Source organism: Phoxinus phoxinus, assembly GCF_949152265.1.
Source record: "Phoxinus phoxinus genome assembly, chromosome: 20".
Lineage (NCBI taxonomy): Eukaryota > Metazoa > Chordata > Actinopteri > Cypriniformes > Leuciscidae > Phoxinus > Phoxinus phoxinus.
The window spans coordinates 11,450,759-11,469,953 of record NC_136895.1 but is presented as its reverse complement, the minus strand read 5'-3'; the positions used below and the strand labels follow the sequence as shown (position 1 = coordinate 11,469,953).

The window sequence follows — 19,195 nt, the reverse complement described above, 5'->3', positions numbered from 1 at the left end:
CAGATCGTAAACTAATGAACACGGAGAATCCGAGCACTGTGTGTCTCTGGCTGGCATTCTCAATTATGTAAAAAAAAAGGTCTGTCGCGCCGTCAAAATAAAAGTCACAACAACAAGCATGGCTTACGTCACTTCAGAGTTCCTACTGGCGGTGCGAATGCAACCAGGTAAATGGTCCTAGGGGAACCATTAGTTCTCGGGGAACCACTCTGGTGGCTAGTATCACAACAACCTGGTGCAAAAAGACCCTATAGACTTATTTTAGCCCCTCTGCTACAACACAGAAATGGCTTAAACTTGCCTGAAGTTTCTCTTAGCCTTAAGTTGATCTGTTTTTGTGGTTTTAAATATATTTTTTGCACTTTTCACCTGGTAGTGCTGGCAGAACAACTAGACCCTTTTAAACCAGCAGGCCATCTTACCTGTGAGCTATTATTTTCATATTGTACTTTACAACTGATGTACAACTGGTTAAATATAACAATCAAATATGACGAAACATCATTGAACAGATAGCAAGCTCCACCATGACAAACTCCAACTCCTGCTCTAAAGTAGATTAAGCTGGTAATTTATTTATAAATGTTGCAGACATTTCATGCATAACAGCTCCAGTCTTGGGGCCAGTTTACACTTAGTAAAGCCTTTAGTAAAGCATATTATGTTGTTTTTTGACCGCAAAGAGTCACTGTTTTCTTTTCATTCCTCAGAGGCCTGGCAGTGGTGGTGCACTACGCTGTGGTTCTTGAGGGCGATGGTGCGGGAATAAGTAATGAGACCATGGATTACATAAACTTGCATTCCAACATGGTTGAGAACTCCTTCACAGATCCCGGTGAGCTTCCCACTGTGGTCTACAAAATCACAGATTTCCGAAACTACATCACCGAAGCCCTCCACAAGGAGAATTTCATTAGAAACACCACTCTGGATGTGGACCCTGATTCTTTACAACTGGAAAATGGTAAGACGTTATCTACGAAATTGAGGCACATTGTGGATTCATTATAGGGAACCCAAGACCATCAGGGTGTTGAATAGAATGCTTCTTACTGATGTTTCTTATAAACATTCAGGTTCAAGTTTGTGTTCTGTCACAGTGGTAAATTGCTAATTGTAGCTGAATGAACCCAGAATGCAGTATGTTGACAATGGTGGGATATCTACTTACACTGCTTGGCTGTATGCGGTTTTAACAGAAGCAAGAAACCTTCATGGTTCTTATCTCGGGTTTTGGCAGACTAATCTTGCAGCCCTCAGAGCCAGTCTTTCTTAAAGGGACGCCAGTATGGGTATGAACTGTGCTTGAGCAGTTTAAAGTATAATTTGATATGATTTGTCTCTGTTTTGGCTTCACAGTGGAGACATTGCTGCCTTCCAAACCAACCAGCAGACCACTTGACTCCAGTGACATGATGGTGAGTCAATGGTCATTGGCAGGACCACCCAGTAAACTGGTAACCATGAATGTCCAGTCCAGAATCCCTATTCAGAGCAGCAGTTTAGGAATCAGTTTTTTTTTCTTCACCTCATTGCAATGCAATCACTTTCAAGTGTGAATGTGAATCCTTCCAAAACTGTTAAATGAAAAATGAGTCACACTAATAGCAATCACATGTAGGTTTTTGTTGTTACATGATAAGAACGATTACCTTGCACATAAATTCGGTTTTCATAGCATGTCATTAAAACAGATTATAGCACAGCTATGGGATAATACGGCAAGTCTGTAAAACTATTCAAGTCAATTTTCCAGCTCAAGTATTCTCTAGACACAAGTAAGAATGCTATTTTATGAAAATTGTTTAGCTCAGGCACTATGAAATATTGAAAAGAATCTGTTTTTAATCTCAGTGTGACATATATTTATTGCAGAGGCCGAGGAGTCTGTAGTTTAATTAGAAAGACACATTGGATACCAAACATGGCAATAATCTTAGAATTTACTCTCAGTTTTCCTCTTACATTTGACAAAACTGGCACTTTTTTTTCAATACCCTTATTAAGTAGATTTACTGTCTTGTTTTGGCTGGAGCTTTATGTCCATGTCTGGATTTGAAAACATGTGTTCTCTCTCTCTCTCAGGTTATATTATGCTTGCATCCAAAGATGCATTAAAGTTACTTAAAGTCAATGCAAGAAGTTGATGCCTTATCTGATCTATCCTGTTTAAGATGGATAACAGTTTGTGTGGTCAGCTGTTAAGGCACATTAGAAACCTAACTGGTAGGGTAATCAACTAATTCTATAGGATATTTTGTAGACAGTCAAGTCATTTTCCCTGTATTAAATGATCAATGGACCTAATTCAAGAAATACGAGTAGAACTAATTTCTGTGTAAATTGGTCATGAAACCATTCTTATGTAAATTGTCGCACTGAATTGAATGTGACAGCTTACGTAAGAATGGTTTTACGAATTATTTACTCAGAAATTTGTTCTGCTCTTGTTTCATGAATGAGGCCAATGTGTGCAACTGACAGTGATCTAGTTCCAGTAGCACCTCACTCGTCACTTGCATGAAAATAAAATGGTGTGAATAGCTCATGAATGTATATACAACCAGTCAGTATGTATACAACATGACATATTCCAAATCTGCATGGAGGTTAAATATTAATTTATGGTGTGTGGAACAGATACAACTGTTTTCTGGTCAAATATGCATCATCCAATGGTCCATTTAGGAACAGATCCTCTGGATGGTGTGAATATCATGTGCATGTGTGATTTAAAAAAAAAAATGTCTATGCAATTTTTTCCACTGACATTTCTCTGGAAAAAAAATTTTCCTAGTGTAATTCAGTGAGAGGTTTAAGCAAAATGTGTTTCATTTACACCATAAGTGTACTTTTTTGATGGTCAAATAGTGAGACACAATTGTGATAACTGACACATAAATACAGTGGATGTAGGCCTCAGTATGGAAAGTTAAAATGGATTTTGGCTTATCTTTAAATCTTAAATATAATTCAACAGTCAATAGTATAGTACCTGACTAACTAACTAACTTATCATTAACTCTTAGGATAATGTTCTTGCCTCTGAGAAACCACCAGATGTTCCTGGACAGGAATTATCCAACAATGACATATTCATTGGAAACAATGACTTTAACCCTCACACTTTTGATACCTGGATGGATGGACAAAATAAGAACACAAATGCAAATGATGTAATCATCTTTGAGGAAAGTACCACTCCTGCAGACGTGTCTTTAAAGAATTTGGACATTGAGCTTACTTCTAAATCTGAGACCTCAAGCAGTGCACCTGCACCTGGTGCGGAAAGTAAGTCTTATCTCTTGTGAATTTTTTTTTTTTTTTACCATTAAAGGCAGTAACATGGTTCTAAAAATGTTGTGTTCTTGTTTCAGACGATGATATTCTTGAAGAAGAGGGATTCTTACAGCCTGCAACTACAGTCAGTCCTATCACAGGCACGATAACTGGAGTTGCCTTACCTACAGAGTCACCTCACAAGATAGAAGAGCCACCAGTTTCTCCTGTAGAACCTCCTGATGTTGAGGTGACTTCTCAGAGGGAATTTATAGACCTGGGCTCGGGCTCAGGTTTCTCTGGGGATCACCTAGGTCCTGACATCTGGCCTTGGGCATCAGGAACACCACAAGTAGTCTTGACGGATGATGAGGATAATGATGACGACGAGGATGAGGTTCACCAACCTCAGGAAGATCAGGAATCTATAGAGAAACAGCTTGAACCTACTCACCAAAATCTTCCACCTGATGAGACATTCTTGGACAGGGTTCTTGTGACACAAGACATTCGTACCCATCCTCACTACACAACAACTGACCAAGCCCCAGTTTTTTTGACTATGGAGACTTTGACTGTCGAGCTTTCTTTGCAGACCCAAGTAGCCCCTGAACAATATGATAACTATTTTCCAGATGAATCTACCACTGTGGGCACACATGTGACCAATCGACCCTTGCTACATGTCTACACTTCAGCAGAAGCTCACGATGTAGATGCATCACAAAGTCCTGATACAGTCAGTTCACCTACTGATAGAGACTATACAGAACTACTTGTTACGCCCACTGTGATCCCACCAAGCACAGCAGTAGCAACTAATAAGTATACTACTTCAACAGACAACAAACAGAGTCAGGAAACTGTGGGTGCATCAGTTGTAACGCTGACCTCCACAACAAAGTCAAATAAAAACCCTCCAACCACGCAGTTACCTGTAATCCTAGACATTGATACAGTTTCTGAGGAAGGTTCTACCACTTATTCAGAAGATTTTGAGCCTGTAACCAAAGGGATTACAGAGTTACCTGCAATCTTCTGGACAGAGGTGGAAGGATTTGATGAAGAAGTCAAGATTCTAGATGAGAAGATGGAAAGCACCAAGCTTGTGCCTACCGAAAGCCCAGTGCCTAAACTCTCGGAAGAGGATTTAGTTGGGGATGAGATCTTGGTCGCAACAACAGCCCCAACAACAATAGCCACTGATGGACCACGTTTAGATAATTCAGCTTCCCTGTCTCCTGAAAAGGACTCTCCGTTCACTCGGATATCACATTCATCAATAGATGAGGATGAAACTGTACCAGAATCAACCACAGAACCTCTACCTACCCAATCAACCACGCATTTGTTTCTGCAAGAGACGACTTCAGAGACTCCAACTTATGCGGTGCACACTTATGTTGCAACTATTGCAGAGGAGCCTGTTTCGTCAGAGAATGTTGACGATGTAAATTCAACAACATTTAATTCATCCACAATGTCTCTCATTCCAGATGTATCAGAACATTTGGAGACCGTTAGTTCCACCAAGGTACCATCATTTTATAAACCAACGTTCAGACCTACCGACAAGATAGTTAATCCTGGAGAAACTTCAGACAACTTGGTACAAGAACACACAGTAGGGTCAAGATCTGACATCACAGGCCTCACCCTACCTACCGAACTAGTGAACTCTGACAGTACTACTATGAAAGTTCCTCCTCCAGTCAACCCCAATATAACAGAATTTGAAGTTTCATTTGACATCTTCCCGTTTGATGGACCAAGTCATGGCGAAGATGACAGTAGTGGGTTCGCTCGTAAGACTGACTTGGCAAGTATTGCCTTGCCAGCCAGTCCTGGACGGGCATTAATAGTGTTTTTCAGCCTCAGGGTCACAAACATGATGTTTTCAGAAGATCTGTTCAACAAGAGCTCTACTGAGTACAAGGCTCTTGAGCAGCAGTTTATGGAGCTGGTAAGATATATTTGTCACATTCTGTGATCCTATATTTGGTGTTTAGAAGTAGCCATAGCCAATTAGCTAGGAATTAAAAGTTATTAGATATTTTACTTTGCTCTACTTTATGGAAAGCAAAGCGTCAGTAAGAAGCCTATGAGTCGTTAATAACAACTGTCTTTAAACATGTTCCTAGAGAGTAACGACATTAAGGAACCCAGAGGGATGTTAGACGGAATGTTTAGGACTGATAGCCTCAGTAACCATTTCCCTTTGTCATACAATGGAAGTGAATGGTGAATGGTGGAAAATATGACAAATAATTAATAACATGATATAATATGTCATCAATGACATTTTGTAAAGCACATTCTAAACGTACACACAGGACAACTCCAATTTAGATTTGTTGATGTTTGTTGTTGTAGAACATCAGGAGAGTTTGTTAGGGGCTTTGTATACGATCCGTTAACTCCATTAACATAGTTGTCTTTATGAACTCTAACTAATGAGATAATTGATGGAATTAGAACTTTCATTCACCTTTTGACTTCCATTAACGTAAATAGGTATGTGTGACTCTGCCATGTATTTATGCTCTCTGGAATACACTTTTAATTCTTCTTTTCAATGTATGTCTTTTCTAGCTCGTGCCATATCTACAATCCAACCTCAGCAATTTCCAGAATTTAGAGATCTTAAACTTCAGGAATGGCAGCATTGTGGTAAACAGCAGGATGAAGTTTGGCAAGCCAGTTCCCAATGGAGTGACAACAGCGGTGTACCTGATCTTAGAGGACTTCTGTAATACCGCGTACCAAACCATGAATCTAGCAATAGACAAGTATTCATTGGATGTTGAATCAGGTACTTCAAAGGACATACACAAAAAACAAAAACGAAAACATATTTAGCTAATGACATCAGCAAAATTTTGCCATTGCCCGAGGCCAACGATATTCACTAAATCTTATTAGATTTTTTAAAGGATAGATTCCTGCCATATTAAGCATTTTCTGTCAATTTGAAGTCATTTTTAAAACATAAATGTCCATGAGTCATGACTGGGATTTAGTACTAATAGATATAGATCACAGTTTGTGCACCACTTATGTTTAATTTGTCTGAGTCTAAGACTATGAGTAACAATAGATTTGTTTTGCTATTAGTATAATTGTTTTAGTCTGCTACACAGGGAGGCTTTGTGACTCATATATGTTACAGGAGCCAACATTTCTTCAATTGATACCAGAACAAAATGCTACTGAATAATTCTAATCGAACAGGCTTTAAAATGGGCGAAAAATCTCATAGACTTACATAGGGACTAGATAATTGGACAGATTTAAGGGTGGGCTCTTTTGCTTTTGTCAATATGCAACGATCCAAAAACAAGCTAACAATCAAATATCAGTCCTAGAAACACCCTGGAATTTTGCCAGCAAGTTTTGAAAACTGCATTATACAGACACACCTTGGTATTTTACCGATACACCTCAACATTGAGCAGGTTTCTTCGATAGAGGTTAGGGTTATTCCAATGTGGCTTTGGAAGACGTTAGGCCTTGTTAGGATGAGTGATAGGTGGATTGATTCTGTACTGCAGACAGATTAGAGGTGATTTATTCTAGTGAGACGTGCAGCTCTCAACGCACCAGACAAGTGAGTCATATTTGTTTGTGTCCCTGTGTGTGGGCATGTAAATTCTGTCTGAGCTCCTTTGTCAACACACAGCATCTCTAAAGGCCAAACGCTGAAGCCTTCGAATCAGAAAAATTAGCTTTGTTTTGACACCACATTTGTAATGCATTGTAATACATTACAGTTGCTTATACAGGAATAGTCACATTTCCCAGAATCCCAACTGACATCTTTACTTGTAACGTCATTGTATCTATTCCACCTTGACTCTAGATCCGATAAATAGATGACATGATGTTCATGTTTTTTGCTTAGATATTTTTTTGCATTTATTTAAAAATATGTAAATCAATTCGTACAAACAGAGACTTGAATGCATGTCTTCTATGATACGCATGTTTGGAATTGGAGCAATCTTTTATTAAACATTAAACAAAATAACAATTGATATACTTTACAGCTTATTCATATTTGAAAAAGACTCTGAAAACCTCATTATAATTGTATTAATTATAATATATAAAAAATGTATGTGGAAAAATATATATATTTGCAAATAATAATAAAATATGAATACACTGGCATGTATTTAAGTTTTTAGGGAAATATTTCATTGCTTTTTTTACTTGATGTTACACATGACATTCAAAACCAAATTAAAACCAACATAAATTCAAAGAGTACATGTCTAAGAATTGTTTAAAACTCCCCTTTTTTAACACAAACCAGTGTTGTTTTATTATTATTTATATATTATTATACATTGAAACATTTCTAATTTCTACATTTTATTTCATTCTAATAATTAAATTTAAGTTTTTAATATAATATTTATATTTTATATTTCATTTCAGCTTGATTATCAAATACTAAATATGTTTTTAATAGGTTTAGATCAAGCTTTTTTTTTTTTTTTTTTCAATGCTGTAAACACTGTCTGTGCTAATCCTATTTACATAATTTAATATTCATCACCATTATTGGTGTGAGCGTATATGTATGTACAACTTGTCTTTTTCTTTCCGGTAGGTGATCAGGCTGATGCGTGTAAATTCCAAGCGTGTAATGAGTTCTCCCAGTGTTTAGTCAACCGCTGGTCAGGCGAGGCGGAGTGCGTTTGCAATGCTGGCTACTTTAGCGTGGACGGGCTGCCATGTCAGAGTATCTGTGACATACAGGAAGACTTCTGCCAGAATGATGGGAAATGTGACATCATACCTGGCAAGGGAGCCATCTGCAGGTGTGTGCTGTAAAAACAACTCTTAAAGGAACAGTACGGCCAAAAATGAAATGCACTAACCCTCGTGTCACTTGTTTTAGATGTCGAGTCGGAGAAAACTGGTGGTATCGAGGCGAACACTGCGAGGAGTACGTGTCAGAACCGCTGGTGGTTGGCATCGCCATCGCCTCGGTCGCAGGGTTCCTCCTCGTGGCGTCGGGCGTGATCTTTTTCCTCGCCAGGACTCTGCGAGACCAGTATGACACGGATGATTCAGAAGACCCTTTACGGTACAAACTGTGCTTACAGCATAACAAACACATTATTAATGCTCCAAAAACATTATAAGATCATATTTTTGGATGACATTAAGAGGCTTTCGTTTTTCTATTAACTTCAGAACAAGCAGAACTCCTTAGTGGACTACAAACCTGATAAGTTGATTATTAAAACCAGTTCGATTAATTTAAATGATTGTATGGTGTTGTAAAGCACATTTGAAGCATGAATCATTCGGTCAGTGCTGTGAATGAATACTGTGAATATAAACACTCTGAAATGTGTCTTTTGAGGCCCCGGAAGAAAGAAAGAAAGAAAGAAGTGTGTATCCCAACATGTTTAATAGCTTTAGAAATATGACATTTGGTTTTCTCACCTGGTTAAAAAAAGAACCAAATAATCTGTTCTCTGGAATATACATATGTTGGGCATGGAAATATGTTATGGCACAAACATGCATACTTTGTTTTTATGGCCTTGTTGTACAAATAGGCCGAAACACAAAATGTGTTCTCTTTGGTCATTACAAAACAAATGCTCTTAGGCAAGTGATGTGCAGGTTGGATCAATTATCTTTTTCGAACAAGTTGTTCCTCTCACAAGCTATGTCTTGAACATGTTATATCCAATACATCATTATGCTGATATGGTGACATGCCATTTTTTGTTATATCCATCGGCTCTAGTTAACATGCAATGCCCCCAAGAAGTATTTGAACACTCAATCCACACTGTATTTGATAACCGCGGCTGAATTTGATACGAAACATATTCAAAACGTGTAAATATTGTGACGAACTAGACCCGACTAAAAACATGCACTAAATGACCATGTGACCAGTCGGTTTAAAGCTGCAAAAATATATGTAATGTAATAACTCGAAATGAGATGATGATGATAATAATAATAATAAAAATGCATATACTTGTTGTGCATATTATTATTATTATTATTATTCATTCATTCGTACACTTAAGTGTGGTTAAAGTGTCCAAATTACGGAGGCCAAGAGAGCTCAGCGTGGTGCAACTGAAGAAAACACATGCATATAGAAAAAAACACCAGCAAATTAAGAAAATTTCTTCATCAGTTTGACAACACATGTGCTGCAAATACTTACAACACAACCAAATACAGAAACGTGCTGCAAATACTCACAACACAACCATTAATAAATCAAAACGAGAGCCAAAACCACTAATAATAATAATGTTATGATCATTATGATGATTAGTATTATAAAATAGTATACAATTATTTATGTATTTATTTGTTTATTGATTAAAACGATGAATTTATCTCTCTTTTGCATCTAGACTTATTGTCTGTAAACATAAACACTGCATACTTGCTTCCCGAACACCAGGGCGAACAGGGAAAGCTTGGCAGACATAAGATGACGTAACGTCTCTGCAGGGGATTCTATCGGTGATCCTGATCAACAGGTTATAGAGGAATGAATGCCAGGACAGTAGAACATTGAGCCGCTCTCACTCAGGCTGAGATAATCCACTCACTATTTCCGTGGCTCCACTATCTGACCTTTGGGTGATATAAATAGGTGGGACGATCTCCTACTTTTACAAGCCCACGGCAAGGGCATCTTCGGCTCCAGATACAAACCGTTGGAGTTTTTGCACAATTTTGCCATTTTAGAAGCGATCTAATTCTCTTTTTTTGGTCAATGTCTTCAAAAATTATTGTATATCCACACTTTTTTTTATTTGTTTATTTAATCATTTATTGAATGTATTGACAGATATAGTAGAGTGATGATATTATACAGGAAGTGACATGTTTTGCATGAGATTCAAACCCGTGTTTCCCAAATTAGCACCAAGGCTCTTTTTTTTCTGATGCATTGATGTTGTTCCACAGAAATGCAGAGAACGTGCCATCTCTAGAAAAAGCCACGAAGTACAATCCCATGTTTGAAAGCGAAGCAACCACGGGCTGTAATCGGTACTACCGCCGCTACCCAGATACCCCTGCGTACAGCACCGGCAGCGCTGAGATGTCCACGGACTTCAGCAGTGAGGAAATACGACACCTTTATGAGAACGCTGAACTTACGAAAGAGGTAATGCATAATGCAAATAACGCATTTGCATGTACGTTAAGAGACCTTAAAAGATGATGCATTTCATTTGACAAGGAAACAAGGTTTTGTGGGATGGAAGTGCAGCTCTTACACGATCGTTCGGTTGACGAATAATTAAACATACATCTTTCCGACATAAGTCAAATTTCGAAAGTCATACGCATCACAGCGATGCAGCAAGAGTTTTGTCAAAACTAAGCTAAAAGTGGAATTGGATTGATAATGAAACGAAACGTAACTGTTTTACGAAGTGGCGATTTCGTATGAACTTGAAAAAAACAAAAACTTGAACTGTCTGAGTTCATATGAAATCGCCACCTTGTAAAAATGAAGAGATGGGATGGTAGTACAGTATATTGAAACTGGTAGTTGATCGCTCAGTTGACGAATAATTCAAAATACATATTTTTGACATAGAAAGTCAACAAAAAGTCGTGCGAAACAGTGCTGCAGCAAAACTAAGCAAACAAAAGTGCAACAAATTAAATTGATTATTGAGGTGCAGAAAATTAGGTGACAGTTTCGTATGAATTTGTACGAAACTTTGTACAAATTCATACGAAATTGCCGCCACGTAAAATAGTTACTTTTTTTTAAATTACGATTTTTAGAAAAAAAGCAAGCATAAAGGTCCACCCCTAAACATAACTATCAATGGGGTGTACGTAGATCGTCCAAATTAACATAAAAAAAAATATTAAAAAAAAATAGTTAAAGGGGTGGTTGATTGCGATTTCACTTTTTTCATTTTAAATGGTGTGTAATGTTGCTGTTGGTGCATTAACAGTATCTGCAAAGTTGCTGTGCTGAAAGTTCAACGTAAGCAGATATATTGTCTTTTAAAAATCAGGAAGTTTAATGCCTACAAAAACGACTCGAATGGGACTACAACGAGATACTTCCCGGGTTTTATACGTAGCTAACCCATACATTTACATCAACCCTCCCTCCGGAATATGCAAAAAATGGGGCGTGGCCATATTTCTGCGGCGTTGTGGAAAAGGAAGAATTATAGTGGAGAGCTGTAGCCATGCCGTCGAAAGTGTGTTATTTTCACGCAGCTGTCATGTCTTCTGTGTTCGGGCTTCCTATGGACGCTGTAGTTCGTCAACAATGGCTACAATTTCTGTTTTATTATGTTCCTGAAAATTACAATCGTAGCTCTCTGTGCTGCGCATTTTACGGAAGACCGCTTCCAGAATCTCCACTAATTCAATGCCGGATTAAACGAGAAACTGTTACTAAAACATGAAGCAGTTCCAACTTTAAACGCAGAGGCAGCCGTTGTTAGGCCACAACCTGTAAGTAAGACTTAATAATTTTAAATGTTTGCATAATTTCAGACGTAATGTTTTAGTTTTATCAGGGACGTAAACAAATGCCAGCGCTCGCGTTATCCACTTAATTATGCTATTTCGTGTGTCTATGACAAACGCGTACAAACATTTTGAACCTGCAATTTGTAATTATGTACTAATTTTGTAAATGTATTTTCCATGTATACTTTATGAAGTAATTTTTCGATTTGATCAAGAACGTAAACGAATGCCAAAGCTGTTTGTTTATAGTAACTTAGCCAGTTAGTTCGATGCTATTTTGTGTGTAAGACAAACGTGTATAAAGTAAAAAATAATAATGTAATCGCAAAAGCAAACTTCAGCTGCGGTATTACTCAGTCATTTATTCAGTTATATTAAATGTTTAATCAGGAGAAACCCGTATCTCAAAAGCTAACAAGTGTCAGCAGTGGCATTTTCAAGTAACAGCGTATCGAAATTATTATATAATAATAGTAGAATAGAATAATAATAATAAAAAAAAAATTACCATTCAGAAACGTTTTGTAAGAGCCGTGTTTGGGGAGGTTCTGCTTGACTCTCTTCATTGCCGCTTTCTGGGTCTGATTCTGGCTCAATCTGTACCGCAGTATTGAAACCATTATTTACATTTGACCGGAGCACATGCAACTTTCGCCGGTAAAGGTGATGGGCGTGAAGTTTCCGGACAACGTGCACTGTGCAGTTTAGCCAATTACAACACACCTGCCCAACTAACCAATCTGAGCCCATGCCTGTTTCTGAAGGAGTGGTTTCATAGAATCAGGAAGTCAACCGGTCGTTCAAATGACAGAGGAGAAAGCGGCTTACAATAAAGGTCAAATTTATGAAAAATAAGGCTTAAAAAAAAAAAAAAAAACGAAGACATGTTATATTGCACCCCATAAATACAATCATGCAAAGAAAAAAAGCAGTAAACCACCCCTTTAAGAATTAAGAGACTCTGTTGATAAATACACTAATAAGCAGGCGCTCATGGTACGCATTGTGTACACAGCTGTACATTAGTGTGTGTTTCTGCAAGTGGTCTGCAGAATTACTTAAAGTTTTACATGTTTGCATAGAATATTCCTCAAAAACATTCCTAAAACAGTCCATGTCCTTCAACTAAAGCTCTGTTCCTGTAGCAATGAAACTGTCATAGTCTGCGTGACTGATATATTCACGATGGAGAATATCCTGGCAACATTGAACAATGGAGAATGGTCAAGCATGTCTTCTTTGGAAAACAATACTTGATGGGTAGATAAATCATATTTCTTATGTAACAGTCAGAACTGAAGGCACTAAAGCGTTTTATAGGAAAATTTTATTCACTAACACCTGCAATTCAGTTTAACCTTAAAACATTTAGTGGAGCGTTAATGGGTGCAAGACTTTGACTTATTTATTTTTTAATTATTATAGTTATGTAAGTATATACAAAAATAATGTAAAATATAACAATATTTGTATGATGGAGTTTCACATTTTAGGATTGAAACTCAAAAAAAGGATGAGATGGAAGTACAGCTCACATGATGTGTTAATTTGAATCTGGTTGCTGATCGTTCAGTTGACGAATAATTAAAAATAAATATTTTCGACATAAAAAGTCAACAAAAATTCATGCGTTTTGTAAATGCTGAAAAGTTGTCAAAACTAAGCTAATAAATTGAATAGATAAGAAAAGATGACTATTTTACGAGGTGGCGATTTTGTATGAATTCGTACAAACATTTTTGTAAAATGTAACAATAGTTTTATGATGGAGTTTAAGATTGAAAGTCTGGAAAAAGAAGAAATGTGATGGTAATATAACTCATATGTGTTATATTGTATCTGGTTGCTGATCAAGTTGACAAATAATTAAAAATACATCTTTCCGACATAAAAAGTCAACAAATGATAATGCAAAAGTTTTGCCAAAACTATGCTAATAAATGTGCAAGAAATTGAATTGATTATAAATTGAATTGATAAGATAACGTAACAATTTTATGAACTGGCTATTTCATATGAATTCATACAACAACAACAACAAAAAAATTTAACAGTAGTTTTAAGATGGAGTTTAAATTTTTAGGATGGAAAGTCTAGTACAAGGTTATGTGGGATGGAAGTGCAGGTCAAATTATGTGCTATATTGAATCTGGCTCTTGACGAAATATTAAATATAGATCTTTCCGACATAAAAAGTCAACAAAAAGTCATGCGAAACATATTTGCAGCAAAAGTTTTGTCAAAAGTAAGCTAATAAAAGCGCAATGAATTGAATTGATAAGAAAACAAACTGTTTAACGAGGTGAATATTTCATATGAATTTGTTTTAAGTAAAAATGTAACAATATCTTTATTATTGGGTTTCATATTTTAGGATTGGAAGTTTGGAACAAGAGTAAAGAATTAAAATGTATTATAAAATGTTCTGATATTTGCCAAAATACATTTTGAATGTTTTTAAAAAGTTTCCAAGATGTGATGTAAGCAAATGAGAAAAAGCTTAAACTTATTATTTTGAATATAAATCAATAGCTGGGACGTAAAAGTGCCTGTAATTGAAGAAGCTCTTCATGAGATTCTGCCTCACCTTTGCTCTTGGTTTAAAGTGGTCTAGACGTCTAAGTAAAAGGAGGACTGGCGTGGAGAGGTCAGCTCATGTTGTTACATAACCGTCTATCTTCTTCTCCCTCTCTTTCACCCTCCCACTCTCATGACAGGAAATCCAGGACCGTATTCGAATTATCGAGCTGTATGCCAAGGACCACCAGTTTGCTAGTTTTCTCCAACAGCATCAAGGGTAAGTTCAAATACAAACCCATGATAATACACGTGCACCATCAGAATGTTCTGGTTTCCATATAACTTAAGCTCAACGGAAAGCATCTGTGAAATGGTGCCGATGACCACAGAAAATATTTTGGCTCGTCCTTCAGTTTGTATAAATGAGCGAAATATGCGTTTACAGTCACATTGTAATCTATAGGTCAAGACATTTGCACAGAATTATACAATTTACATTTTCAATAACATATTTCTGTATGGAAGAATTCCATTTTAACAACATTACGAGCTGCCCATTTCTTCCTCACATCCACCCGAATATCTTCCATTGTAAGTACGTTACTATGAACACAATCTTAGTTTGTTTTGAAAACTGAGAAACAAGTCAGAATTATTATCGACTGCGTATCACATATGCGGCGTTAACTTGTTTTGAACCCACAACTTTTCTTTAACATGCACTTTTATGATCAGTAAGAGTCACGAGCCAAATAACAGACTGCAAAACCAGTAAATGCATCACTTACTGGAAGGCGAACTTCCCTTGTCCTTCAGTAAAGCATGACCTCAGCAGCATATAAACGTAAATCAGTAAATTCTATAGAACAGGGGTTGGCAACCTTAGGTATGCATGCCAATGGCCACTGGCACGTGAGCAAACATAGCAAGAGAGATTAATATTATATATAGATATTAATATTAATGTTGTTTATTTAAAATAAAAAAAAGGGTACTTTGCTTCTGGATTGCCAAACAGCCACTTGCAGTAATACATAAGCCTGTTTCATTCAGTTATATTGGAAGCCAAACACAAGTGTGATGAAATGAAAGCACTGCGCTTAAACTGGAAGGTGCAGATCTATCTAATATCTATCTATCTGTCCTCTGTCTGTGTGTCCATCCAAACACACCTGAACCTGCCGATCAAGGACTTGGATGGTTTGAAAATTACAGGCGTGGGTTTTGGAACTAAACTCTAAAACTGTAATTAAAAGAAAAATTCTTAATTGCACATCATGTCCAACAGATTGCCAACCCCTGCTGAAGACAATTCTAAATTATTATAAAATACACTGGCAACATACAGTATCACATAGTGCTGAAAAGTGACAAAAATGATTATTGACACAATCATATGATATTAAAATGTATTAATGGAGCTTTAAAGACTCAGAACTGGCGCCACTGCTCAGATCCAAAAGCAGTATTTAATACTAATACTAAACTAAAAAAAATGGTTTTCATGCCTTCTTTTGTATCTTGAAGTGTGTCTTTTTCGAGACAGTCCGTTTCTGAATATGAATTGAACTCTTTGTGCACTGGTAGTTAATACGTCTTCAAAAGAGCTCAATGTTCGGAGCTACAATGGCATGGCAAGGCAAATCCAGACAGCAGGCCCGTTTCGTGGGTGTTCTACCTGTGCCAGGTGCCGTATAGAGTTCCAGACTGGTGGAGTGTACCAGACTGAAAAATTAACGCTGGGATTGAGTAATGGTTAACTGTCATACCAGCTGCAAGCACGGGGCAGATCGCTCACTGTAGTTTGGAGCCGTGCCACACACACTCCGGCTATGTTCCAAAACCTAGTAAGCTTCCTACGTAGGAGGGAGGCATTTTAGGTCTTTGTAGGCGACTTCCCAACGCAAGAGCTGTTCTAAACAGGAGGCAATTTAAATTTGCTGTGTTCCAATTGCCACAATTCATTCAGTACCAGAAAAACACCAATACAAATATTGTTGAAAAAGTCCTATTTTACTCCGTATTTGTGTGCGCTATGCATTTCTAAGCTACCGTCATGTTAACCCCTGATTTTAAGTCTTCTGTTTGCTTCACTTGCGGAACATTCAAAATCGGTTCCATTTACTGGAACTGTCAATTTGGAACTGTTCCATTTACTGGAACTGCCTATTTGGAACTGTTCCGTTTATTTTTGGAACAGCCCATACGGAAATGTAATATATGACATAAATGTCCCTATATCGCTAGTAACGCCGTCATATATGCTAAAAAATATAAGACAATATATTGCTATCACATATATACATATCTCTACATATATGTTGATATAGGTTTTTAACATATATAAATTTGCCATATTAAATGAGTATATTGACATATATTAAAGGTATTGCGGAGGATCTTTCCTACTTTTAGAAAAGACCCGCCCTCTCCAATTTCTATTTGCTCCCGACCGAGAGGGAACGCCTACTAGCAGTGATTTTAAATGGATTTCTCCAAATAGCATGACAAACTTTACCTGTCTAGTAGAATCTTCGCGACTGCGGCATCAGTGGGAAGCCCAACATGTGCTTTTAGCGCACGCCAGCGTGTGAACGGCCTTACGTAAACATATCACCAGAATGATTGACACTTAGGTGGACCAATAGTATACACTACCCACCCGGAAGAAGAAAATCCTCCGCTATACCTTTAATATGATGTATATATGATTATTATTTATATAACACTATGTTTTGACCATATATGTCACCGATATGTTTAATTTATATATGCTAAACTATTTACTATTTAACTATTTATTTCAAGTCTACAGATCAAGTCTACATATCCACATTTAATTTCAATTTCTATCTCATTATCCACATTTCATTTAATATCATTTTCAAATCTTTTAAAATAAAATGTATTATTTATTATTATTTTACCTTTTCTTGACCAGCTCATAAAAACAAAACAAATACTACACAAATTCTATTTGAAAACTGATAATTATATATGTGACATGTACCGGTATATAAAAAAACACTATTATACATACATAAAATATATGGGCTGGTTTTATGTCAATTGTTCCATTTTCTAAGGTTTTATATATGGCCATATATATGGGCATGTATATTTTATATATGTGGATATATGTAATATATGTATATTTCATATGTGTACATATATTACCGTACATTTCCGTATGGGAGAGTTTGATAAACAAGACTAACACATGGAAACACAAGTGTACATGTATATAACTGTAAAATATATCAAGAAACACATGTCTGAAAACAAACCATGAACATTCTTTGGTTCTTAGACTCAACCCTGGCAGAAAAGCTTCAGTTCGGAGTTCATTTCAAGCTGTCAGTCAGGACAATGATAGTTGACGTACTGATTGATCCAGTGTCACATTAAAACAGCCTGCTTTCCTCAAGCAGGAAAAACTGTCACTCTAATGAATAAGTTGTATTGATTTGTGTTCATTCTTGTACTTTTTATTTTGCATGTCTTCATTATAGGGCGCTTGATGCCAGACGGGAGAGCTCTTGTAATTAGAGTTGCAAACTAAACCCAAGGTACTGTACTTGAAATTCTTCTCTTTAAAATAAAAAAAAATGTACAGCCTTAAAAACCTTTTTTTTCCTTGACACTGTACCAATAGATATTGTATTTTCTCAACAGACACTTGCCTTTTTTCTTGAATGCAAGAAGATGTCCTCTTCTGCCATGGTGGACTTTGCAGGAAGATAGTTTGCGGAGAAAGTAAATGGACTAAAGATTTGATTTGAATCATTTATGGAGAAGTGTGCAACCGTCACAATGATGGATGGACAGATTGTGATCTAATGTAGAAAAGCAATGTATTTGTGATTATGTTTACTGTTTTTACCAATGGGCTGATTTATTACTGCAATGTCAAGGCCATTTTTATAAACACGTTAGTGACGCATACAGTATCGTGTCACGTGACCACACCAGATAACAAAACTATACATCCGGGCATCATGTTGGTTCCTCTCTTTTGCAATGAAAAGCCTGTATTTCTTTCTTATGGTTTTTCATTTGTCAGTGCCTTTTACTTTGATTCTTACTCTTCGTTTTTATTTGCAATGTGAGACAGAATTGTCTCGAAACACGGACTGACTGAAGAGAGAACGTTTCGCAATAGCTATAATATTTTAATGAATACAGTAAAGAGTAGTTCCATATTTATATTTGCAACTTTAACATTTAACGTTTTTGGCCCTCGTGGCTAATTTTATTTGTGATTATTATACATAATTGATTTCAACTTTAGGAATGTGTTTTGTGTTTAGTGAGTCTCCTGCAGTGGTAACTTTTTCTACTTTTGTAAAACACTTGCCACACACACAAGTGTATTAAATGTATTTATTCTGCATGTCAACGTCCATTATCGCAACAGATTGTTCTATTTATGTATATTTTTCATTTTATTGATGTCCACAATGATTTTCATGGTGGTCACAGCACAAGTTCTATTTTTCGAATAAAGAATAGTGCACAATGATTTGATTTAACTGTAAATAAATTTTGTACGCACCAGAAATGACATGTACAAGTAACATCAACTGTGTGCAAAATGCTTTAAAGGTTGGATTAGAGCTAATTTTATTAGCAGTGAAGGTTCCAAGTTTTAATTGGCTTTCATTAAGCAGTTTTTTGTAGGCTTATTTTAAATTTCTCTTTTAGATGCTTTGATTCTTTGTCAGATTAACCTCTACATTATGTTCAGGTCTTTAAGATAACATTTGCGTCTTTGGCCAGACGTGCTAGGCGTCTGCCAAAATCGTACTCAATGACAACTGAAGGAGGTGGCTATTAACCAGTTTGTCATTTAGCTGATGCCTTCCCAGTGCGATAAGTCCAAAGTCTTAGT

The 19,195-nt window shown here is 36.7% G+C and overlaps 1 protein-coding gene across 2 annotated transcripts in view; it reads left to right on the top strand.

The window, feature by feature from the left end:
- The window catches only part of impg2b (interphotoreceptor matrix proteoglycan 2b), a 29,227-nt gene extending 10,348 nt beyond the window's left edge, over window positions 1-18,879 (top strand). For both annotated transcript variants that reach the window (XM_079592364.1, XM_079592365.1), the window contains 11 exons: window positions 711-964; window positions 1,360-1,418; window positions 3,030-3,291; window positions 3,378-5,242; window positions 5,872-6,091; window positions 7,895-8,105; window positions 8,186-8,374; window positions 10,243-10,444; window positions 14,502-14,581; window positions 17,817-17,873; window positions 17,980-18,879. In XM_079592364.1, coding sequence (XP_079448490.1) covers window positions 711-964; window positions 1,360-1,418; window positions 3,030-3,291; window positions 3,378-5,242; window positions 5,872-6,091; window positions 7,895-8,105; window positions 8,186-8,374; window positions 10,243-10,444; window positions 14,502-14,581; window positions 17,817-17,853 — 3,379 coding nt within the window. In that variant the 3' untranslated portion in view covers window positions 17,854-17,873; window positions 17,980-18,879. The remainder of the gene's footprint in view (window positions 1-710; window positions 965-1,359; window positions 1,419-3,029; window positions 3,292-3,377; window positions 5,243-5,871; window positions 6,092-7,894; window positions 8,106-8,185; window positions 8,375-10,242; window positions 10,445-14,501; window positions 14,582-17,816; window positions 17,874-17,979) is intronic.
- Window positions 18,880-19,195: the final 316 nt, after the last annotated feature.